Source organism: Beauveria bassiana (assembly GCF_000280675.1).
Source record: "Beauveria bassiana ARSEF 2860 unplaced genomic scaffold BBA_S00005, whole genome shotgun sequence".
Lineage (NCBI taxonomy): Eukaryota > Fungi > Ascomycota > Sordariomycetes > Hypocreales > Cordycipitaceae > Beauveria > Beauveria bassiana.
In genome coordinates, this window is record NW_007930840.1 from 125423 (window position 1) to 148311 (window position 22889).

Genomic DNA, 22889 nt, shown 5'->3' on the forward strand with positions numbered 1-22889 from the left:
TAGTCTCCGAGTCGGCCGGGGCCCCGGGCAAGGAATAAAGATGACCTTTACACTGCGGCATGGGGAATTGCGGGGAGCATGATAAAGTAGTGATAGTAGGAAGTATATGAGAGTTGGCGAGCAGAGGCATCATGAGCAATTGTGCCTTTCAACATCAAGAGATGCTAAATAATGGTGTCGATTGTCGTGTGATCTGCAGCACGGCTTGCAAACCGATCATTTCTTGGCAGCGCCTGTCGATGGCACTATAAATTTGAGGCGTTCAAGGCTCGCATGCCAACAATAACCATACACACACAGAGGTCTGTAGCGCAAAGACACGCTCCTTCATCAAAGTTCTAAAGTGCACAGCCGCTGAAAGTTTACGTCTCCAATAGCATGCTTTTTCCGACATCAAAGTGCAGGGCAGGCAATCCGGGGTAACGACAAGGTCCAGCGACTAAACTGCCCGGTTAGCGACGGCTTGGCGCGCAAAATTAAACATAAACCATACATGTCCCTCATTTAAAAAAAAAAAAGGGGAAAAGCCATTCTCCAACGTTTCCTTGCTAGTCAGGAGTACGCATAGTCCTGTTTCATACCACGAAAATGAACCGTAGCGGTTGGGTAATGGATTGGCCCTGGGCGGTTGGCAGGCCTGGTGGTGGCTGCATAGCCGGTCCCGGTCCCGGTTCCGGTCCCAGTTTCCCGGTTCCACGCTGGGGCCGGCTGCCGGCTTGGCTGCCCACTCGGCGGCGCCACAAGTAAATAGAGCATGCGATATGCCGGCTGAAATTCAGGCCGTGACATGTCTGTAACACTTGACACCTTGAGCGTTGTCTGAAACTTTTTCCGAAAAATTGACCTTGAAAAATATTTAAGCAAGCTTAAGTGTATCGGTCCCTGGCATGGGAATTATAGAATGCGCTCAATACTGCACACTAGAAGATTTATTTGAGAACAAAAGAAAACAGCTTTCTAGACTACTAGCTATCCCAAGTCTATGTAGCCATCATGACCATCTTTGTTGTCAAATACTCATCGATACCGTACTTGCTGCCCTCCCTACCAAAGCCACTCTCCTTGACACCTCCGAACGGCGCCACTGGGTCACTGATGGCTCCTAGAAAATTAATTTAGCAAAGAGGCATAGAGGTATTGCAGCAGTAAACATTGCCCTTACCGGTATTAACACCAACCATGCCCACCTCCAGCGCCTCTGCCACGCGCCAGCACCGGCTGTGGTCCTTGCTGAAAAAGTAACCTGCAAGCCCTACGTTGACATCGTTACTCAGCGCAACTGCCTCTTCTTCTGTATCAAACGAAAAGACGGCCGCAATAGGCCCAAACGTCTCTTCCTGGGCGATGCGCATGCTCGGCTTCATGTCCGCCAAGACCGTCATGCCAAAGTAGTTGCCGCCCAGCGGCGGCAGCCTCGTACCACCCGTGAGTAGCCGCGCGCCCTGGGCGACCGCGTCCCGGACATGGTCCTCGCATTTTTGCACCGCCCGGCCGTGGATGAGCGGTCCGTGGGTCGTAGAGGGGTCCAGTCCGTCGCCTACGCGAAACGTCTTGACCACGTCGACGAGCATGGCCAGGAAGCGGTCGTAGCCGGCGTGGTGCACGAGCACCCGGTTGGCGCATACGCACGTCTGCCCTGAGAGGCGAAACTTGCACGCCACCAGACCCTTGATCGCCGCGTCGAGATCCGCGTCCTCAAACACAACGAATGGCGCATTGCCGCCCAGCTCAAACGACAGCTTCTTGAGCGTCGACGACGCCTGCCGCATCAGCAGCTTCCCCACGGGCGTCGACCCCGTAAACGACACCTTTTTGACGACCGGGTGCGTCGTCAGCACCTTTCCCACCGCCGCCGTATTCTCACACGCCGTCACCACATTCAGCACGCCCGGCGAAACACCCGCCCGCCGCGCCAGCTCCGCGAGCGCCAGCGCCGTGAGGGGTGCCTCGGCAGGCGCCTTGACCACCACCGTGCATCCCGCCGCCAGCGCAGGACCAACCTTGCGCGTAATCATGGCCGCGGGGAAATTCCACGGCGTAACGAGCCCGCAGACACCGACGGCCTCGCGCAGGGTCACGATGCGGCACGCCGGGTTGCTGCTGGCCGGCAGCGCGTCGCCGGCGATGCGCGCCGCCTCCTCGGAGAACCACTCGAGGAAGCTCGCGGCGTAGCGGACCTCGGCCGCGGCGTCGGCGAGCGGCTTGCCGTTCTCGCAGGTGATGATGAGGGCGAGGTCCGAGGCGTGCTCGAGCATCAGGTTGTGCCAGCGGCGCAGGAGCTGGGCGCGCTGCCGCGGCGGCGTGCGGCGGAAGGCGGGCAGGGCGCGCTGTGCGGCAAGGACGGCGGCGTCGGTGTCGGCTTCATCAAACTCGGGGCATTGCCCGACAATGGCAGCAGTGGATGGATCTGTTGTTGGGATGAAAGGGTTAGAAGTGTACTGGTTTGGTTGGCGATGGCTCTGAGGAGGGGTCATACTGTCCACGGAAAAGAGCTTGCCAGAAGCTGCTTCAACCCAATGTCCGTCGACGTAGCATTCGCTCCGCAAAAGTAAAGGGTCTTCTAGCTGTGCCCATTGTTAGTGTTTCGTGTCTCGTTTGTTTCAAATGTTTGACTTACACGGTCCTGGAGTACAGACATGACGACGATTTCTTAACGACTTGTACAAAGAAAGACGTGCTGTTTACAACACCTCTGGCCAAACATGCATCCCATCATATGCCTTATTAATGGAAATTATTCCATTTCGTACCCGCACGTTTAATTGTCCTGTCATGTCGCTGGCCTTTGATCTTTGGCGGTCCCGCCAGTCGCCGGTCGCGGGGCGGCAGAGTGGGACCGGCAACTTTGACCGGGCCGGTCTACACTTTCGGCGTCGGCGGCCGCGCACATTCTGCCGAATGACTTGGCATCAGTATGGTTGCACGATATATACATGGGGTCAAGCACAATTTTGGAACGCAACTTATATAGCAAGCACCAAAAGAATCTACAAAGAAGATATTTTTGTCGTGCTACCAAGATGACTGCCGCTGCCATGATTAGCCAGGTACCCGGACCCGTGTCCAAGGCCACCACGGACAAGCTCAACACGATTTTCGACGCTCGTGCTGTGCACTTTGTCGTCGACTATGACAAAAGCGAGGGAACCTAGTATGTGCTATATGACACTTTTTCTCAGCACCAACTAACCAGTTTTACAGTATTGTTGACGTCGACGGCAACAAATACCTCGACGTGTAAGTCTCAGCCTCCAACCCTCGAAAAGGTTCAAACAATCTGACAGTGGTTGGTGTAGCTACTCACAAATTGCCTCTATTCCTGTTGGCTACAACAATCCCGCGCTTGCTGCTGCGGCCAAGTCCCCAGAGATGATTTCCGCCCTCATCAACCGCCCCGCCATCGGCAACTACCCTTCTGCGCAGTGGCACGACATTCTCCAAAACGGCTTGCTACGTGCCGCCCCTCCCGGGCTGGACAAGATCTTCACCGCGCAGTCGGGCTCCGAGGCCAACGAGCTCGCCTACAAGGCCGCCTTTATGCTGTACCGTCGCAAGCAGCGTGCCGTCGCCGGCGACGCCGCCTGGACCCCCGAGGAGGTGTCGTCGTGCCTCGACAACGCCAAGCCCGGCTCGCCCGCGCTCGCCATCCTCAGCTTTGCCAACTCGTTTCACGGCCGCGGCTTCGGCAGCCTGTCGACGACGCGCTCCAAGGCCGTGCACAAGCTCGACATCCCTGCCTTTGACTGGCCGCAGGCGCCGTTCCCGCAGCTTCGGTACCCGCTCGCCGAGCACGCCGCGGCCAACGACGCCGAGGAGCGGCGCTGCCTGGACCGCGTCGAGGAGCTCATCACGTCGTGGCACTGCCCCGTCGCGGGCCTAATTGTCGAGCCCGTGCAGAGCGAGGGCGGCGATAACCACGCGTCGCCGGCGTTTTTTCAGGGTCTGAGGGCGCTGACGCGCAAACACGGCGTGTGCCTGATTGTCGATGAGGTGCAGACGGGCTTTGGCGCGACGGGCAGGTTTTGGGGCCACGAGCACTGGCAGCTCGATGCGCCGCCGGACATGGTGACGTTTTCGAAAAAGGCGCAGACGGCGGGCTACTTTTTCGGGAACCCGATGCTGGTGCCCGACAAGGCGTATAGACAGTTCAACACGTGAGTTTATTTTTTTTTTTTTTTTTGTGGCATGTTGGCAAGGGTTGTCTGCGAGGCTAAACATTATACTGGATGTAGCTGGATTGGTGATCCTGCTCGAGTTTTGCTGAGCAAGGCCGTCGTCGAGGAGATTCTTGACAACAAGCTGGTTGAGCAGTGCGCGCGTGTTGGTGGCGTTTTGTACTCTGAGCTCGAGAAGCTGGCTTCGAAATACCCAACTCAGATTCAGAACCTACGCGGCAAAGGTAAAGGGTAAGGATTTTTTTTTCTCCCTCTCCACCAAGTATCATGGTCGTTTCTTTCTAACAAAGTACAGTACGTTTATTGCTTTCGACGTCCAGGATCCTGCTGGCTTCGTTGCGGCCATGAAGAAGCGCGGCGTCAACATTGGTACTTGCGGTGTTTCGACTGTTCGCCTTCGACCAATGCTCATCTTCGACGAGACTCACAGTCAGTAATTAAAAAAACAATATTATGTTACGCATTTCACTAATGGCCATAGTTCCTATCCTCATCAACACCATAGAGGCTGTGGTTTCGGCCCTGTAGAAGGCGACGTAATAATCAAGTTATTGACTCGTCGCATTGTATTTAATCTCAGAGTGAGAAGAAAGTGTTCTCAAACCAGTATATAGTATCTAATAGATTTTCAAGACCCGAATCATTTTAGCCCAAGTAAAGCTCTGTGTTGCAGTGCTGGAGATGGTGATATTGTACTTGTTGGTTGCACTGAAATCAGCGTTCTCAGCGCCTTCCAGGCGTCTTCAAGCGACAAAGTCTACTGTAAACTTTGTAGCCGCGGATGGTCATTTCTGACAGCTCCGTGGCATAACCTCTCATGTACAGAGATAAGAATGCTTCCTTGTCTAATCTCAAACTCTCCAGATACATTAGGGAATTCTCGGCCGAGTACGTAGTTAACGCTCTAGACGCTACAGGACGACGGTCCGCTGCGCTGGATGGTGGTGGTGGGTCTGGCTGCCGTGGTGTGCATCGTCGTTCCGAGATCTTGCCTTCTCAATCCATACCATGCACATTACGCTTTTATACGTCGAAACTAATCCAGCATTCGTTCATGCCGTTGGTTTGGCCCCATGAGCAACCAACATCGCCCCTCAGACTCCAGTCGAAGCCTTGAAAGGGAGCGTAAGCGGGCCGCTCGGGCGTATGTTTGACCACCACTGCCTGTTTTCTTTCGCTTCTAAAACATTCCGATAGGTGTGACATCTGTCGCCGCCAAAAAGAGAGGTGCGATGGCGGCGTGCCCTGTCGGAGATGCTTTCGCTTAGGGCGTCGGTGCGAGTTTACGGGAGATGTCGGGGGCGTGTCGGGGCCGAGCCGTCGCATGTTGGCACGGCGGCCGCCTTCATCCGTCTCTCCCACACACGCTACCTCTAGCAGCCAGCGGGGCGTTGACCATGGTCCCTCTGCGCAATTAAAGCGGCTGGAGTATCTCGAGAGAATTGTGCGCAGCCACGCTGGGCCTGAGATGCCACTGGACTTGGATACGCTTCGGAATCTGGCAGAGGAGGCAGACAGCCGCCACAGTCCATCCGTCACATCACACGAGGATGAAGTGGACAAGTCAATTACCATGCAATCTCTGGATGGCAACGTAATGCGTACGTCTTCAATTAATGCTGGCTCTTCAACCTCAATTCTAACTGGGTGCAGATTATTCGGGCGAGTTTTCGCATTGGAACTTTTCCATGCGCATCAAAGACTGGCTAGACCAAAGCGTAGCACGACATGGTCAAAATGTATAGATTATCGTCTGACAATCATTTCTTATGAGACTAACTTTACTAGGAAACAACGAAACCCTCGATAGTGTTTGACGAGTATTATCGACCCGATGAGCTTCGGTCCCCCGCCGGCTCGCTCGTTCCCTTGTCTTCGCTACCACCACGCTCCATCACAGACTTTCTTATTCACTGCTTCTTCCAACACGCGGAAGCCAACTACAGCTTTGTTGATCGAGACTGGCTATGCAGCCAAGTGGACGTAGTGTACGAGAATCCAATGGCGCTGTCAAATCGAGATATTGGCACCCTGTCCATGATTTTCACGATTCTCGCCATCGGCACTCAGTATGCCTATCTCGAGTCCATAGCGGAGGGCAAGGGTACTACTTCGGCAGGTGACTCGAAGCAGTTCAGCGAAGATGCAGTCGGCATTCAGTTTTACCGAAAAGCTGCCCATCTTTTACCAGAGGTCATTGCGGCATCCTCGCTAGAGAGCGTGCAGGCATGCCTGCTGATGGGCATATACACGCTCCCGGTAGATGCATCCGGCCTCGCATATATATACTTGAACCTAGCGTTGAAATTGGCCATCCAGAACGGCATGCATCGTAAGCATCCTGCCAACGATATAGATGCGCGCATTCGCGAAACTAGGAATCGAGTCTGGTGGGCGCTCTACACTATTGAGCAGTAAGTGGCGTTTGTTTTCTTGAAATTCTTCTACTGGATTCAGAAACTCTAATGCTTCATAGACGAGTTGGCATATTCCACGGTCGCCCAATTTCTATTGCAAGCGTGGACGTTGACGCAGATCTACCCTCTCCGCTGCCTGGGCCGTCACTGTCGTTCAGAAACCCCGAGCTCCTACTCACCACTATACAGCTTACTCGGTACCTGTCCAAAGTGGCGCATACCATGTAAGCCATCTATATGAGGAATCGGGAGTGGCCACTGACAGGTGAATTTTCAGGTCAAATTTACGGACTCTTCCTAAATCAGAGACTTCAGACTGCGTCAAGAAGCTTGCTCAGCTCCAGTCTGAGCTAGTCAAATGGTGGGAAGGTTCAGGAATTACGGCATTGTATAACAATGAGCAGCCCGCTTCAGGTTCATTTCGCCCGAGAATGCATCTTAGACTGGAATATTGCATGGTACGCATGTTTATCGGCAGAATCTTTATCCTCCCACAGGACGGCCCGCTCGACAGCGGCAACCGCTCGACGCCATCATCGGACACAGTGTCAAGAAGCCCGCGCTCGACTCTTGTTCACGACTGCGCTGAGGCTGCCTTGTCCGTCATTGATGCGTGTCGCATCATCTCGAGGAGCGTCGGACTGGCGCGGGCGTCGTACACAGAATTCAGCTCGTGTCGCGCCGCACTGCTGGTCATCACCACGCAGTGCCTAACGCAGAACACAGACCGGTTCCGGCAGGCCTTGCGCGACGGTGTGGTAATGCTCAAGGACATGTCGTCGGGGAGCCAGTCGTGGCACTCGGAGGCCTCGCTGATTGAGGCGTTTGAGCGGGCGATTGCCAGCATGAATACGCGCCATCCCGATGCGAGCGGGACTGCGGGCTCTGAAGAGTCGGACTACGCCAAATTCAAAAAGTGGGAGCAAATGGTGCAGAAGCATCCATCGGCGCCCGAGTCGACGACCAGCATTGTTACGTCGGAAGATATGGCGCCTCTGGCGGGCCAGGGCTGGAGACCGACGGAGGCGGCGTGGAGAGAGGATCACCTGTTGATGCCGTCGTGCACACCATTTTTTGGGGTTGATGGAAACTTTGCGTCTTTTCCAGAGAGCTTGGATGAGCTGCCGTCGTTTTTGGACACGAATTTTCAGGGCTCGCTGTAGCTTTGATAAAGCGTGGTCAGGCCTGCAATACGCGAGTGAGCAAATCGCCCGGTCAAGTGAAAACTCAAAACCTGTATATTGTGTGCGAAACAGCTCATGAAAATATGCCTTCCTGGTTCAGCTCGTCTCAGTAAACGGATTCGCCACGTCAGTGTCCAGAAATCTCAACATGCAAGGTGCGGAGGGCTGTCCACGTAACACAAGAGTGCGCCGGAAGCCTCCCAGAAGTCAAACAAGACCAGGTGATATGATGAAGACCAAGCGGTAAAGTGGTCCCAATGAGGGAATAGTTGCTATGCCACATGGCATGAAGGTGCGTCGCAGCGCATGAGGCAGCAGACGGGCAGTATTACAAAGTCGACGCCTTGGGGGGGGATGCCGAAGCCATTGTGTTGTACGGGGCAGTCTGTTTCGGTCATGGTGCGTGTGTCAGGCGCCTCGTGTATCGTAGAAACATAGGGGGGACAAGAAGAGAAGAAGAGGGCATCATCGATGCGAATGTATTCAAAGCTTCTTTCGAATGATGTGGCTCGCACGTCTGGGGCGCACCCGTTTGCTGGCATCTGGTGGAGATAGTAACTGACAGCTGGCAAGATGCTTACCTAGGTACTGGGAAATTGGCGCGCTAAACCCAACGCAGCTCGAATTTTCAAAAAGGCTGCAAGGAAGTAATGCCTGCGGAATGCGCCTATTGCCTTGCCTTTCTCTGCAAACAACGATTTCGTCGCCCTCGAGTTTCCTCATCCCATTCATATCGCATCTCGCAACGTTCAACTCGCATCAATTTGATCACTCACCAAACATCCTCCGCCATTCATCTACCGCCATATACAACATCTTCCCGCACCGCTCTGCCGGTCACTATTTTTGATTCCATTATTTGTCCTTGTCAGCCTCGTCTCCACAGCCCTCTCCTATCACTACTGCCCCGCTGCTCCAGTTCTCTCTTGCAACGACTGCGCGCGTCATCATCACATGCACCACTGCCAGGAACTTGTCATCAGAGACACACACAATACTGCAGCGCATCCCATCCTGCCACATGGCCTGCCTGTTGGCCTAGCGGCAACCCTTTTCTGCTCGTTTTCTATGCTCAGCGCCCCGAACCGCCGCCAACAGCATTCCCTTCTCGAAACCACGTACCCGAGTCTCACCAGTCTGGGCCTGTCCTGTCCACAAAAAGATCAAAGACGCACAGTCCCATCTGATTCTCGACCACTAAACGACCAACTAACGACCACCAATTCTCCCTGCGTTCCCACACTCCCTAGCCGCAATCGCACAAAACTCAGAAGCGCCACGCCGCATCTCCTGGCTTGCAAATCAATCCCCTGCCCACATAATCTGCCATCTTTTGGGTTCAAACACGCACCCCTCTAGAATCATCGCACACGTCTCGCCCTGCCCTTAGTGCAAGCCCACTGCGACCCTCACCATCGTCCCCGGACTGGTCGGCTTTGCCATGCCACGGCGATAACGCCTGCTGTCATGTCTTCTCTGAGTAAGCCGAGATGGGCCCGTTTCCCTTCTTCACTGCACAGTCCATGTCCTCCCCTGTAACCATCGAATGCCGTTCTAGCTGTGTTCGTTCCGTCCTCTAATTGCTGCCTCACGTCCCCCTTCAAACGGCACGGAGAGCTCCGCGCCCCTACTTTACGCCTCAACCCGACTGCCTGTCTCTCATTCAGTCAGCTCTAACCTTTGCTAACATGCATCTTCCAACAGTTGGCAAAAGTCGCAAGGTATATCCGCCACGCAAAGCCTCTCGCTCATTCTATCTGCTAACACTTTGTCATAGCCAAAATTTGAGCTTCACCTCAAGGTAAGCCCGTTCCAGGACGTCGCTTGAGTCGTCATCAACTGACAAACCACAGATATATGACTTGAACAACGTTCCGCTGGTCAACGGCAACTCGTACATAAAATGGCATCTTTCTCATTCCATGCACGCAGATCACCGTGGGCGCACCAACAAATGCCCCATCGCAAATCACAAAGTCGACTACAACTTTAGCAAAATTGTGCCCTCCATTCGCATCTCCATTGATAAGAACAACATGCTCTCCGAGTGTCCCTTTGAACTCGAGATTTTGCAAGAATTTGCTGTCGCCGAAAAAATCACTCTCGGCCAGATCAAGCTGAACTTGAGTGAATTCGTCGAGGAGAGCGAGCCCTACAGCAGAGACGCCCTGTCACCTCCCAAGATCCGCAAGCAAAGCACTGGCGGAAGCAGCATCAGCCTTACAAACTCAAAACGACGAGCTAGTTCGGAGAGTCGCCCGGCTCAAGAAGGCATTATTCGAAGATACCTTATGCAGGACAGCAAAATCAACAGTACCCTCAAGATTGGTATTCTCATGGTTCAAATTGACGGCGACCGCAACTTTGTTGCGCCTCCGCTCAAAACTGCTCCTGTATTCGGCGGAATCGGCGGTTTCATGGACCCTAATCACATTGAAGATGAAACTGGGCGTAAGTAGCAAGCAAGCCGATGCCTACGACACGACACTAATGTATGATTCAATCAGCTGTTCCTAGTTTTAGCAAAAATCGCGACAATGCCGAGGTCCAGGACCTCTATCGTCGCACATTAGCAGCATCATGGTCGAAACAGCCGGCGCAGCTTCCTGCAGATGAGTGTATTGAGGATATCTTTGCAGGCGGCAACGGCTGGAAGGCTCCCAAGACGGGATCCGCCAAGCGTGATACCTCTTCTTCCAACACAGACCCCGACGACTTGGATAATGACGACCCTGGCAACAAAGGTACTCTGCGCCCATCCGATTTTCGCCGCCTTGGCATTAGCAATCATCGTCGGCAACTCAGTGCCTCTTCTGACAGGAGCGTTTCCACCGTCACAGGCGGCGTACGTTCTCGCAACTCCCCTAGCCCTCGCAAATCCCATACTCCACTCAACAGCCGGCAGTCTTCACACCTGGACGAAGATCACCACGCTGTTCGCAGCAGTCGTAGCGACAGTATGGCAAGCCTGGTACCGACACTAGGAAGCAGCTCAGGAACAGAGAACAACGGGCGCGGAGAGACGAGCTACAAGCACCAGCGTGAGGTCGGCGAAGATGAGCTTCGCGATAATTTCGTGGCCTGGCATCTTCCCGGTCAGGAAGGCCTTGCCGCTTAATGGCATGGTCACTTTCCGGCTTTTACCGTTTCTACATCCTGAGCCCTTTTGTGATTACTCCTTGTTTTACACTACTACAGCCTTGCGAAAGGCAACTTGCTTTCCCAGTTCCCAGTTACAGAGCGAGTTGATCGGCGACTTCGTTATTGTTTTGACTGACTTATTATCTGGATCTTTTTCTTTTTCGCCCACTGATCTATCACATTTCTCACTCTTCAGTTTAAGCGACTTTCTAAATGTTTATCATTTCAACTTTTTGTGCGGCGATAGGTGGGCGGACAATTGATGGTTTGGTAGTATATGGGTCTGGCTGGTACAAACGGAGTTTTTGGCGGTACCGACATGGGAAAACTTTGGGACAATAGATGGCTTGGCAGCTTTTATTTGAATCGTTCTTGTTTACTCTATGACCTTGTTTTGATGCCCTTGTTCTCAGTCACTTTCAAGGGCTGACCAAATATCTGCCATCATTTGGTGTTGTGGCTTGTCAAAATGGTTGAGCAGCCGCGAGCCCATTACACTCACCAAGTCTCGAAACATGATTCACTTTGTAAATTTTCGCATTGGTAAAAAAGAGTAGTCATCTATAACAGAGATAATAATTCATTTCTATAAAAAAACCTTAAGCCGCTTTTTGAGATACCCATTCTATCATTCCTGCGCTCTCTTGACTCGTGGCGTTGGTTTTCCTCCTCAACGCTCGTTGCGCGTGCATGTTCGTTGTCCTTCTTCTCCCTATCAACACGTTTACAATTCCTGTCATCATTACCCATGGACATTTTCTCTCTCCATTGCTATTCATCGTCTTTACGCAGCAAGGGTGCCGCGGACACCGCCTTTACCGCCAACTTCGCGGGCGGTAATGGTAACGCTCAGGTCGCCGAGGACATTGATAGTGACCTCGACCTTGCCGCCGGCCTTGACGCCCTTGACGGCGATTTCGGCGAGAGGCGACCCAACCTTCCAGAGCTTTTCGCGCTTCTCTTCGTCTTCGTCGTCGCTGTCAAAGTCGGAGTCGTCTTCATCTTCACCGTTTTGCTCCGTCTTGGCCTTAGGCTCGGGCTTAGTGACCTTGATGTGGGTGCCGCCTTCGACGACCTTGATGAGGGCATCACCGCCGTTCTTGGGGGCAGGGACGTGGACGGTGCGGCGGGCGGGAACGGCCGTCTCGGTCTGCATGACGGGGGTAAACGTCTCGCCGTCGGGGCCGACGGTGACGACGCCAATGGCGTTGGCAATGTGCTTGAGGGTGGTGACGGCGGCGTGAGTCGACTGCTCAATGTCGGCAGCCTCGTACTCTTGGATCAGCGAGGCCTGGAGCGCAGCGCCGCGGGCCTGCAGCTCCGAGGGGTTAATGGCAGTGGAGCTGGTGGCGGGGGCCAGGATGGTAGTGGTCTCGGGGAAAATGTTGGCAAAGTTGTTGGCGATGCGGGGGGTGTGGGAGGTGCCGCCGCACATGATGACCTCGTCAACATCGAGCACATCGAGCTCGGCCTTTTTCACGGCGCTCTCGACTAGGCGGTTGAATCCCTCAAAGACCTTGCGGGCCACCGTCTCGTAGCGGATACGGTTGATGGTGCAGGAGAAGTCGAAGCCATCCGCGAGGCTCTCGACGGAGAATTGGGCGTTGGTGCCGAGGGAGAGGGCCTTTTTGGCGGCCTCGGACTCTAGGCGTAGCTTGGCGAGGGAGCGGGCATTGTTGCGGGGGTCGACCTCGTGCTTCTTAATGAACTCCTTAGCGAAGTGGTCCATGAGGGCATTGTCGAGATGGACACCGGCAAAGTCGTAATCGTGGACGGTGGCAAGGATGGTGTACATGCCGCCGCGCGAGGCGATGACAGTCACGTCGGAGCGGGTGCCGCCAAGGTCGGCAACAACTACAACCTTGTCGCTAATGACGGCCTCCTTGCGGGCGTCGTAGGCGAGCACCGCGGCGACAGGGTCCGAGATGAGCTGCAGAACCTCGAGACCGGCGGCGTTGGCAGCCTTGGTCAGGGCTTCGCGCTGCTTGTCGCTGAAGTTGGTGGGGACAGTGATGACAGTTGAGGTGACGGTCTTGCCAAGATAGCCGGAGGCGGCGCTGACGAGGCGACGGAGAAAGCGCGTGGCGGTTTCATCAATGGACACATTCGAGGGCTCGACCTCTTCGTCCTCCTCGCCCTGGCTCTTGTCCTGAACGGTGAAGGAGACATGGCCAGAGATGTCCTTGGGGTGGGCGGCGGCGTGGCAATGCGTGGGATCGATCGACTTGAAGCTAGATCGCGGATTAGTACTGTATAAGTCGCATGTGTTTGACTCTAGACGTACTCCTTGCCGAGGAAGTCGCGGAAGTAGGCAATAGTGTTGCTAGGGTTGCGGACAAGGAAGGCCTTGGCTTGAGCACCATAGTACTCGTCGCCGTTGGCGTAGGAGAGGACAGTGGGAATTTGACGGTCTGTGAATGGATCAGTAAATCTGGCGGGGTTAAAATGATATTGGAGCAACGCGAGAAACGTACCACCATCCTCATTGGCAATGACTTCGGCCTTGTCGTCAACAGTATACGCAATGGAACTGTTGGTGTTGCCAAAAGTGATGCCGAGGACCACGCGGTCGCTGGGGTCAACAGGCGCAGCCATTGTGACGGGGCAATGTACGAAAACTAGGCGAAAAAGGAGACGTTAAAAGAAGGCCGACTAGGAGAAAAGAAGAAGATGGGAAGATTCGACAGAGCCTGCGATATAGACAAGCCAAGAGGTGTAGCAAAGAAGAAGCAATTTAATGAGGGCGGTGATGGCCCAGTTAGATGGTGGGGTCGTCAAAAAAAATCAGAGGGACCTTGATTTTTTTTACTCGTCCGTGTCTGGTTGCTTGCCCGGGTCCACAATTAATTGCACCTTCTACCGTAAACCAGAGACAACAGCAGTGTGAAGCACCATCTATTACGATAATCAGAAATATCTAGGAAGACAGTCAACAGTGTAGTTATCAGATAGAAAGGGAGACTCGAGTCGTTGATCAGCAACTCAATCGACAAGATATGACAATTTTCCGTCACTGAAATACCAGGCTCGCCAAAGTTTCAAGATGGCCCGCCGCTAAACGCAGCTAGAAAGCGCTTGCTTGCATGCTCAAGACAACCCACAGATGCAGCTCGATCTTAATTCAATTCCAATTAGAAACACAAAGACAATTGACTCTCAATCATCCATCAGCCTCAATAAGGCCGTTTACCTACACAGTCCCGCACGTAATGCTTTTGACTGCCCAGCGGCAACAACCTTTGACGCCACTTTATCGATAAGCGCCGTTTGCATTTCCTCGTCGATCCATACAAACAAGAGCTTTTGGCAGCCCATTCTTACCAGTAACACATACCGAACACACACACACACACACACAACCCAGCGCAATGGCGTCGCATACCATTGTCCTGCCGGGCGATGCCATCGACGACTCCCAAATACCGACACACCCCAAGAAGCCGCTGCGCCTGGGCCCTGGCCTGCGGCACGACCCCGCCACCAACGAGATTCGTCCAACCGTCGCGGGCCAGCTCATCAGCGACCGCCAAAAGAATGCGATGCGCGTAGAAACGTCCAACGGGCGGGTACGTCTGAAAATAGCATCTACAATTTGTTTTGCTCTTTTTTTTGTGCCGGGAAAAACTAACGGTGCAAAAACGACAGTATCTTGCCCGCGTAGGCGAGCTCGTCATCGGCACCGTGCAAAAGTCAGCCGCCGACGTCTACTACGTACACCTCTCCGACCACTCCGCGCCCGCCACGCTGCCGCAGCTCTCCTTTGAGTCGGCCACCAAGAAGACGCGGCCGATGCTCGCGTCCGGCGCGCTCGTCTACGCGCGCGTCACCGTGGCCGACAAGCACATGGACGCCGAGCTCGAGTGCGTGTCGTCGTCGACGGGCAAGGCTGAGGGGCTGGGCCCGCTGACCGGCGGGATGCTGTTTCCCGTGTCGCTCGGGTTCGCGCGGCGGCTGATGATGCCGGGGGCGGCCGGGGCGGCGGGCGGAAAAGTTGTAGTGCTCGAGGCGCTGGCGGCTGGTGGCTTGCAGTTTGAGACGGCGACGGGGCGGAACGGGCGATTCTGGGTGGATAGCGCGAGCGTGAGGACGGTGCTGGCGGTAGGGAGGGCGGTGCAGGAGACGGATGAGAAGGGGCTCGGGGTCGAGGAGCAGCAGAAGCTGGTCAGGAAACTACTCAAGGAGCTGAGTTAAGCGACAAGAGATACCTTTATATAGAGAATACTTGTACATTTATAAAGAGGCAAATTCGAAGCCTGTGTAAGAGGCAGAGCAGACAGTCTGTACAGGTTGGAGCGAATTATCTTTATGTCAAGGCAGATTAATAGTAGTCTAGATACGATATATCATTCATCCGCTAGATAAGCAATGCGTTTAAAAGCATGCTCGGATGTAGCTATACGATGCTTGTCCAACGTAGCCAACACAGCTTCTCGCTGTATCGCAGCGCTTTCTAGCCTATAGGTACTCTTGCTGAACACACCTATACTCTTGCTGAACAAAATAAACGCCAAGGCAATTGTCCGATACATTGCTAGTCCAAAAGAAGATCCCGCTCCCAAGCTGTGAAATATGCAATAAAGACTGTTAAAATGTGTGTGTGTGTGAATGTGTATATATACAATCGTAAGGCCGACGGCGCAAAGACGCCATACTAAAAAAGCCGCACGTGGGCAAAGGAGCTCAAAGCTCAAGAAGAAGTTATGGCTGCTAGTAGCGCGCTTACCAACAGTACATCGGCCTCTTTCTCGGACAGGCCAGCAGCAGGCGCTGCAGTGCGTCGCAAACTGCCTCGACAGAGTAGCTGCTCAATTAGCTCAGGAGGTTAAGGCAGTAGGTTGTTCCGTATGTGGTGAGTATCGATCATGTGGCGCTTCGATTCGGCCTTTGAGAACTAGTCAAAGAGAGGTGAACGGCCCTCAATCGAGCAATGACGTTTTTTCGTCGTTCTGCTTGTCGTAGTGGTCGTGAAGATGACGCTTCACGTGCTTCTTCAAAAGTCTATCGAACTTCTCCAAAAGGCGCTTCAGATTGGGCTTGTCGCGGAGCCATTTGCCGAGGCTCGAATCCTCGCAGGCCTCAATCGGGCAATGATAATAAAACTCGGTCGTGTGTCGTCTCTTGCGCCTTTGTACTAAGAGGCTAGACACTTACTCCTTTTCGAGCTTGTGAACATTCACCATGTGGCGCTGCAGGTTTATCCTCTGGCTGAAACCTTTGCCAAGGTTCTTATGGTTGTTGGGTTTGATCGAGCAACGAATGTCCCGTATGAGGTCGGGCATGACGGGATGTTGCTATACGCCTGTCATTTCCACATCCACCTCGACGGGACTGGGTAGCTGCTGTTGCTCGAGGTTGTGAATCTTGATCATGTGCCGCTTCCAGTTGTCCTTTCTGGGAAACGCCCTGCCACCAAGCTTTGAGTAGTCGCAACCCTCTATCGAGCAATGAAATTTCTTCTTCTTTTCGTGTCTATCGTTGATGTGACGCTGCAAGTGTGTTTTGGTGCCAAAGCCCTTGCCACAGCCGGGATACATGCACTTGTGGTCTTTGCTGTGATATCGCTGGTGATGTCTATGTCTGGTTAGCGGATGGGTATCTGACCGAGCGAACTGAGAACGCACTTGAGCTTGTGTGGTTGATCAAAAGACTGGGTGCAGCCAGGTTCATCGCAATGATACATGCCGTCCTGGTTCTTTACAGGCGAGGCTACATGGTTCGCGATAACCTCTGGGGAAGCACTGTGGCGAAAGTCGGAGCTGTTCTGCGAGTCTGGAGACGGGGTATCCAGCTGTGTTGATGGGGTATTTTGTGATGAGACATCGGTGAATCCTGGGCCGGGCAGAGGCGTTGAATGTTCTGACGGGAAGCTTGGATGACGTCCTACAGGTTTGATGTTGTCCGTGTAAATACGCTTCTCTTCACTTGCGTCAGACTGGCTTTGTGCGAAATTGTTCTGCTCCGGCGTATTTTCGTTTGTCGAGCTCACGATTGCCTCTGGCGAGCTGGCTAGATTCATGTCGTCTGGTGAAGACTGATCCATGTTCGCAGGAGACTGTAGCGGCTGTGGAGGCGGCGCTTCGTACGACGATGCATATATCTGAGCCTCTGTTCTGTGCCACAGTTCTGATTCCGTACTAGGCGCCATGATGTCCATGGGGTTCACTGTTCCGGGTGCTGGGTTATGTGGAGGTGATGGCGAGTGGAGGAGTGTCCGTGGCGACGTGTTGGATAAGGCGGTATCGGGAGACTCAGCAGATGGTCCTTTTGGCGTAACCAATGGTGGTAGTTTTACAGAACGAGACTGCGGAGATGGGCTAGAGCTTGGCGAGAGCTGCGTCGGCGACTCGGCCATGGCCTCCTCGGCCGTGATGATGCGTTGCAGCGGCGTCGCACCTTGCTCGGTACCATTGCTGGAGGAACCGACAGAGCTCAAGGTTTGATTCCTGTCACTTTTGCGGCGGAACATGCGGCGGACATTGTGTGATAGCAAACTAGCTCTCGACGTCGTCGAGGGCTCGACACTGAAGGGCACATCACTCATGCCAAAGGCTGAAGAAGGTATCGATGCTCGGTAGTAGTCTTCGCTTGTGCCTTTGAGTACCCCTGGTTGGCCATCATCGACCATATGCTCGGGCATGTATTCGACGGTGCCCGTTGCGGTCGCCGGGTCGTAACAGGCAAAATTGAGCAATGCAGGGTCTGGGCTGGGCGCTCCTTCGGTTTGGGCGGCCGGATCAAAGTCGTATCCTCTGGACAAGGTATGGCTGTTTTTCAAAGAGTCGCTTGACGAAAGCCGCGGGCGCGGGCCATCTCTTAGGTCGTGTCCATGCGTAATGGGAGCCTCGAGATCGAGGTGCTGATTGAGGCGCCTATCCCTCTTGCGACGCTTCAAGAAGCCAACGACGACGGGGTAGAGGCAAAAGACGAGGAGCAGGCAGGAGAAGACGACGCCGACCGTGACACCGGCGACGGCGCCATCTGATAAATCGCGCTTGGCGAAGCGGCTCTGCAATGGTTCGGCCGTTGAAGTCGTCGGGGCGGCATCGGATTCGGCGTCGGCCGTTGAAGGCCATGGCAGCAAGTGCCGCCAGAGGCCGGGAGGGCCAGGCATAGGGAGAAGCGAATGGCGTCAGTGGCTGCTAGGGTTTGGTGCGCGGCGCAAAAGACGTTGAGAGTTAAAATTAAGGATTGAGAATCTGCACAATGTGAATGCGGAAAACCAGCGAATCGATAACGGTGGAAGCGACGGTTCAACCGCGCTGGCTCGCTATGACCAAACGAGCTAAAATTGGAGGCCGCCTGGATCCTTGGTAGCAGGTTGCGACGAGTAAGGTAAGGAGCAGAGGCGGCGGGAGCAACGAAACCAATGGAGCATGCAGGCAATGCCAGTCGCAGCTCTTGGAGAACGTCGCGACCTATCCTCGCATGTTCTTCATGGCAAAAGAGAATAATGAATGATGCTAAATGGATAAAGATGGCTGCTGGTAGTGGCGAGGCATGGAGGGGACTACGGGGGAAAGGCGGCGCACCAGGCTTGGAGAGAGTGAGTGTGGCTGGGCACAAGTACCTATACCAAGACTGTTTGGTGGCGCTTAGAGTACCCAAGTATAGCACCAGATCCTACGAATCATTTGAAACAAGCTTGGCATATCGATTGAAACATGAGAGAATTATGTTCGTTCAAGAAATCCAATCTCGGACCGACACTTTGATTCTTCAATGTATATTTAACGTTTAAATTTAGCAAATCGGGGTCTACCGAAATTGCTCAATTTGCAGTGGTTTCCAGATAACCGGGGAACCCCGACTGGGACGCCAGTGTACGGTAGTCCCCTGCATCTGCACATGTACCAGTACCTTTGACGATGACACTCTGGGTGTGGCTTGTCTGCCCAACTACATCATCTCCGCCACAACGACCTCGATTGGCTCATTACTAACTCACTTACTCACTCATTTACTCATCCACAACACAGACAATTTAGCCATGAGCCTGTTCTTAAATTTGGCTGTATGCTGAGCACGGTTCTCGAACCCTTGCCGAGCTTATCACAAGTTGCCTCAAAGCTTTGGCTCTGCAGCATCACCTGGCCGTCAGCGTATCTGGCCTCGTCGCACAACACGCCACAATCTCTCTGTCAGACGTAGCACAAAATCAGCTATACTCAACGCCGATGGCCGGTGCGACACCATCGAAATCGACCACCCTCCAGAATTCTCCCTCATGACCTTTTTGCGTCCACAACTCTGCTTCCTCTACAATGTCACACAGCTTTTGACATTGAACATATCTCGGTCGGAGGCTCATTCTTGGCTGTCAAGACCGCTGGCAAGGGTCGTAGCGTAATGAGCCAGGTTGTATCGCACACAGCCTTTCAGTAAACTGATCTGTCGACAGTATAATAGCTGCGATACGGGAGTGCAAAACATTGCGAGAAATGCCTCCGCACTTCATTCCGTCTATTCGAATGCCTCCAGAGTACTCGCCGGTCCGATTCAATAGTCACTTTCACTTTCTCAAGCATCGTATGGGAGCCGTTTGCGTTGCTCCTATCAACCTCGTTAGCATGCACTCCTTTGGTGATGTCGTGCACGGTGTCCCCTACCTGTAGACAGCGCCAACACAATCAATCTTGATGTGACCGTGGGCAGTCCAATCTCCTCGCAGCTCTGCCACGCCCGGGCCGTTCCCTTTTTACGCGAGTCGTGATAGCAAACTCTCCTGTTCGCATAACCCCACCGAGACATGCAGCTGTCTCGACGCAAGCTGGAACGAACAGATGCTTCCTCTCACTGCACGTGCTGCGTTTGGAGGAAAGCACGACATATGGCGGCATACGAGATCCTAGACGGGGACTTGGCCGCAACACACACCACCGGGCAAGCCAGCACAGCGGACGCCGAGTCCAGCGTCAGCGCCAGTCACTGCTGCACGCAAAACAGCACGTAAAAGGCTTCTGCGTTTACAAGACGCCCACAGAGTCCACCTACCAGCGGTCAACGCGAATGTAGACGACGCCCGCTGTCTCGGTAAAATTGCATGTACGGCTACTTCGACCTGTCCAGCTCCATGATGATAACTGCAGGCGCAGTGTCGGTACATGATATGTTTCAAGAGCAGCGAGAGAATTCGAAGAGGCTGAAGAGATGAAACTCGAATGTGTAGTCGAGGCTGTTATCCACGGCGCGTGAGATGTATGCTGTGCATGACTGGCAGCCACCCAGAGCGGCGGCACTGCAGACTGCGCCAATTAATCAGTTTGTCGGGCGCGGTAATGAAATGCATATGCGCGTTGTATCAGGCAAGTCTTGCATTACCGTTGACCAGCCTATTCATCGGTACATGCGGAGTGTCGCTAATGTTTGAGGGCTTATTACTCTCATCATCATGGGGCGCTCGAGTGTGGCAGGAGTCTTTCCCATACTCATGTGCAGTGGATTTGCGCAAAGAAAATCAGATTTGAAAATTCAGCTCATATAAAAAAGAATGCTCGGTAGAATGCTCTCATCAGAATTCGTCAATATTCGTTTCAGTTTGTTACATCATAATCCATCACTCTTCATACTCGCTCTCGTCTGCCGCCCCATCACTAGCAATATTGCCATGAATAGCATACAGCGCGCGAATCCACGCATCAATCGCGTCACGCGCCTGCTTGTTCCCTTCCTCTGCGGGCTTGGCGTCCAGCTGCTCGCGCAGCCTCTCGTACGCCTCAATCATGACCCAGATCTGCAGACCGCCAACGTCCTTTTGCCGCCGACTGCTGCTGCTGCTGCCGCTGCTGGAGTGGTGATTGGCGGCAAAGGCTGTCGATAGCTCCTTGGTCAGCAGCTCGATGCCAATCTGGAATCGCAGAGACGCCAGAGCTGGCGGCTCCTCCGAGCCCTCGTCGCTCGTCTCGCTGGCTGGTGGCGAGCTAGAGGGTGTCAGGGACGGGCAGCAGCCGAGGCTGGTGGTGTCTGGTTCAGAACCCAGCAGCGTTCCATCCTCGGACACAGAGGATGATGAGTAGCGGTGATTATGGTGGGAAGCACTGAGAAGACGGCCATCCTGACAGTCGATGTCTCGTGCGTCTGGCAACTCGACAATGTCGGGATTCATCAAGTACAAGGGGTCAATCTTTGGTACATCAGGTACGTTTGTTTCTGGGTACACGGCCAGCTCGCGATATTCCCGCGCGATAGTGCTGACGCTAGACATTCGGTTCACTCCATCCATGTTGCCATTTGGGTAAGGAAGCTTGTTCCGATTTCGTTGTGCCGCTTCCAGCTGGCCGATATGGTGAACAGGCGTCTTGGCTCTACGTCTCACCATCGGGGGAGGAAACGCTGGAGTGGCTTGCATAACTATCGAGGTAGCGGGCGAATGCTCGGCGGCCATCTCGCCGTCTTCGGAGCGGTAATAGTGGACAGCTGATAATTCAGGAATGGGTGGCGGAGGCGGTGCCCGGCTCGGTGCGGGCACGACCGGTGCGGCGGTACAGCACTGCGGCGCGGCATTCTTCGGCAGCGGCTTTCGCTGTATGCTGTTTGCGCTGCGCGGCCGCGAGAGGGCCGTCGCGCTCTTGGGCAGCGTCATCTCCAGGTCCCGCTGAAGCTTGGGGTCGTCCATCCGGCGGGTCACGGGCCGCCGCGGCAATGCCGTTTTCCGGCGAGGATCACCCAGCGCGCCCATCTGTTCGCCGGCCAGCAGGATGAGCGTCGACAGGTCATGCCCCGTGGTCGTGTAGTTCTTGGCCGTGCCGTCCGCCGCCGTCGGGCTCCTGGCGCCGGGCCAGAACTTTTGCAGCTTGGTCCTCGGCAAAGGCTTCGAGCTTTCGAGGTTGTTCTTGCTTCGGCTGGTCAGGCTGCCGAGGCCGAGGCTGTCGGTGAGGCTGATGAGCGAGCGTCGGCGGTCGCTTGAGGGCGTGTAAGTGGTTTCCGGCAGGGTGCCGGGTGGAGAGCCGGGGATGTACAGCGAAAGACGCTGTCGCTGGGCCATGGTCTGTGTATTTTTTTTTACTTTACTGCGAGGTGATTCGAGAGGCAATTCAAAAATTGGGAGATAGAAAAGGAGAAAGGAGGTATGAGATGGCAACAAGAACATGAGAATGAGCTACGGCTGAAGATACGAGCGATTCTAATAATACGATACAATTCAATGCAGTCGTCGTCACGTCACTCAAGTGCTGATCTAAGCCACAAACCAAGAATAGAGTGGCTGACGCTGCACCGCCTCACTCGAGACACTATCAAGAAGGCTGCCTCGTTCCACCATTTCCGGCGAGATGAATCGGCAAATGCTTCTCAAAAGAGCAATATTATCTAAAATACCCGTCTACTACAGTCAGTCGTCTTCTGCATTCCATACTTGATGATGTTTGTTTGTTTGGTTCTGATGCATCTACATCGGTGACTGATCAAGGCCTTTTGCAAGCGAGCAGGCAAGGCAATGCTAACTAGTAACATACCAAGCCTCAATGGAGGCTCCGCCTGGCTAAGCCTCCCAAAACCTGGTTGATCAGCATTGAGAATGTGGACGAAACGCCACCGTCACGCCAGGCGAGAGAAATTCAGTATTACGCCGCATCTGTTTTTTCTATTGAGGTTTTGGAGGGACTCGCTCTCTACCAAGGCCGCTGATAGCACTGCACACCCTAATCTACAGTCTAGGCGTCATGGCTTATATCGTTGCGCCATCACTGGCTTGCACAAGCCGGCCTTGAGAGTACTGGCACACCATCTTTTATATTCAATTCCATTTGAGCTTGAACAGATCCCACTCTCCATGGCACCGATGACGTGCGTTTTTATTCGGAGACTTGATAGGCAAAACCTGCTTGCTTCCGGCGTTTGCCAGCACAGGTTTGCATAACCTGATGTGCCCAGAATTGATTTTATGCAGCCACAGTAGAGTCGGAATCAGACGTGATGGAATTCAAAAAGTCAGCAGGTAGGCTGAAAGCTTTGTCTGGGCTACCAATCATCAACAT

The 22889-nt window shown here is 53.9% G+C and overlaps 8 protein-coding genes across 8 annotated transcripts; 4 read left to right on the forward strand and 4 right to left on the reverse strand.

Moving 5' to 3' along the window:
• Positions 1-980: 980 nt before the first annotated feature.
• On the reverse strand, positions 981-2638 carry BBA_02344 (succinate-semialdehyde dehydrogenase; the record flags this gene model as incomplete). Its single annotated transcript, XM_008597441.1, has 4 exons — positions 981-1102; positions 1163-2407; positions 2477-2564; positions 2618-2638. The coding sequence occupies 4 exons, from the start codon at positions 2636-2638 to the stop codon at positions 981-983; spliced, it is 1476 nt and encodes a 491-aa protein (XP_008595663.1).
• Positions 2639-3020: 382 nt separating this feature from the next.
• On the forward strand, positions 3021-4703 carry BBA_02345 (4-aminobutyrate aminotransferase; the record flags this gene model as incomplete). Its single annotated transcript, XM_008597442.1, has 6 exons — positions 3021-3151; positions 3202-3237; positions 3297-4154; positions 4233-4406; positions 4471-4604; positions 4657-4703. The coding sequence occupies 6 exons, from the start codon at positions 3021-3023 to the stop codon at positions 4701-4703; spliced, it is 1380 nt and encodes a 459-aa protein (XP_008595664.1).
• A 545-nt stretch (positions 4704-5248) lies between these two features.
• BBA_02346 (fungal specific transcription factor) lies at positions 5249-7755 on the forward strand (the record flags this gene model as incomplete). The annotated part of the gene is made up of 6 exons (XM_008597443.1): positions 5249-5319; positions 5373-5776; positions 5829-5914; positions 5964-6589; positions 6652-6816; positions 6870-7755. 6 exons carry the CDS (start codon positions 5249-5251, stop codon positions 7753-7755), a joined length of 2238 nt encoding a protein of 745 aa, XP_008595665.1.
• A 1709-nt stretch (positions 7756-9464) lies between these two features.
• On the forward strand, positions 9465-10894 carry BBA_02347 (respiratory complex assembly protein Rmp1; the record flags this gene model as incomplete). The annotated part of the gene is made up of 4 exons (XM_008597444.1): positions 9465-9497; positions 9554-9577; positions 9630-10227; positions 10284-10894. 4 exons carry the CDS (start codon positions 9465-9467, stop codon positions 10892-10894), a joined length of 1266 nt encoding a protein of 421 aa, XP_008595666.1.
• Positions 10895-11701: 807 nt separating this feature from the next.
• Positions 11702-13512, reverse strand: BBA_02348 (hsp70-like protein; the record flags this gene model as incomplete). Its single annotated transcript, XM_008597445.1, has 3 exons — positions 11702-13148; positions 13202-13328; positions 13392-13512. 3 exons carry the CDS (start codon positions 13510-13512, stop codon positions 11702-11704), a joined length of 1695 nt encoding a protein of 564 aa, XP_008595667.1.
• Positions 13513-14285: 773 nt separating this feature from the next.
• Positions 14286-15108, forward strand: BBA_02349 (exosome complex exonuclease RRP40; the record flags this gene model as incomplete). The annotated part of the gene is made up of 2 exons (XM_008597446.1): positions 14286-14483; positions 14563-15108. 2 exons carry the CDS (start codon positions 14286-14288, stop codon positions 15106-15108), a joined length of 744 nt encoding a protein of 247 aa, XP_008595668.1.
• Positions 15109-16208: 1100 nt separating this feature from the next.
• Positions 16209-18028, reverse strand: BBA_02350 (zinc finger protein 76 (expressed in testis); the record flags this gene model as incomplete). Its single annotated transcript, XM_008597447.1, has 2 exons — positions 16209-16488; positions 16539-18028. The coding sequence occupies 2 exons, from the start codon at positions 18026-18028 to the stop codon at positions 16209-16211; spliced, it is 1770 nt and encodes a 589-aa protein (XP_008595669.1).
• A 2442-nt stretch (positions 18029-20470) lies between these two features.
• Positions 20471-21898, reverse strand: BBA_02351 (uncharacterized protein; the record flags this gene model as incomplete). Its single annotated transcript, XM_008597448.1, has 1 exon — positions 20471-21898. The coding sequence occupies one exon, from the start codon at positions 21896-21898 to the stop codon at positions 20471-20473; it is 1428 nt and encodes a 475-aa protein (XP_008595670.1).
• Positions 21899-22889: the final 991 nt, after the last annotated feature.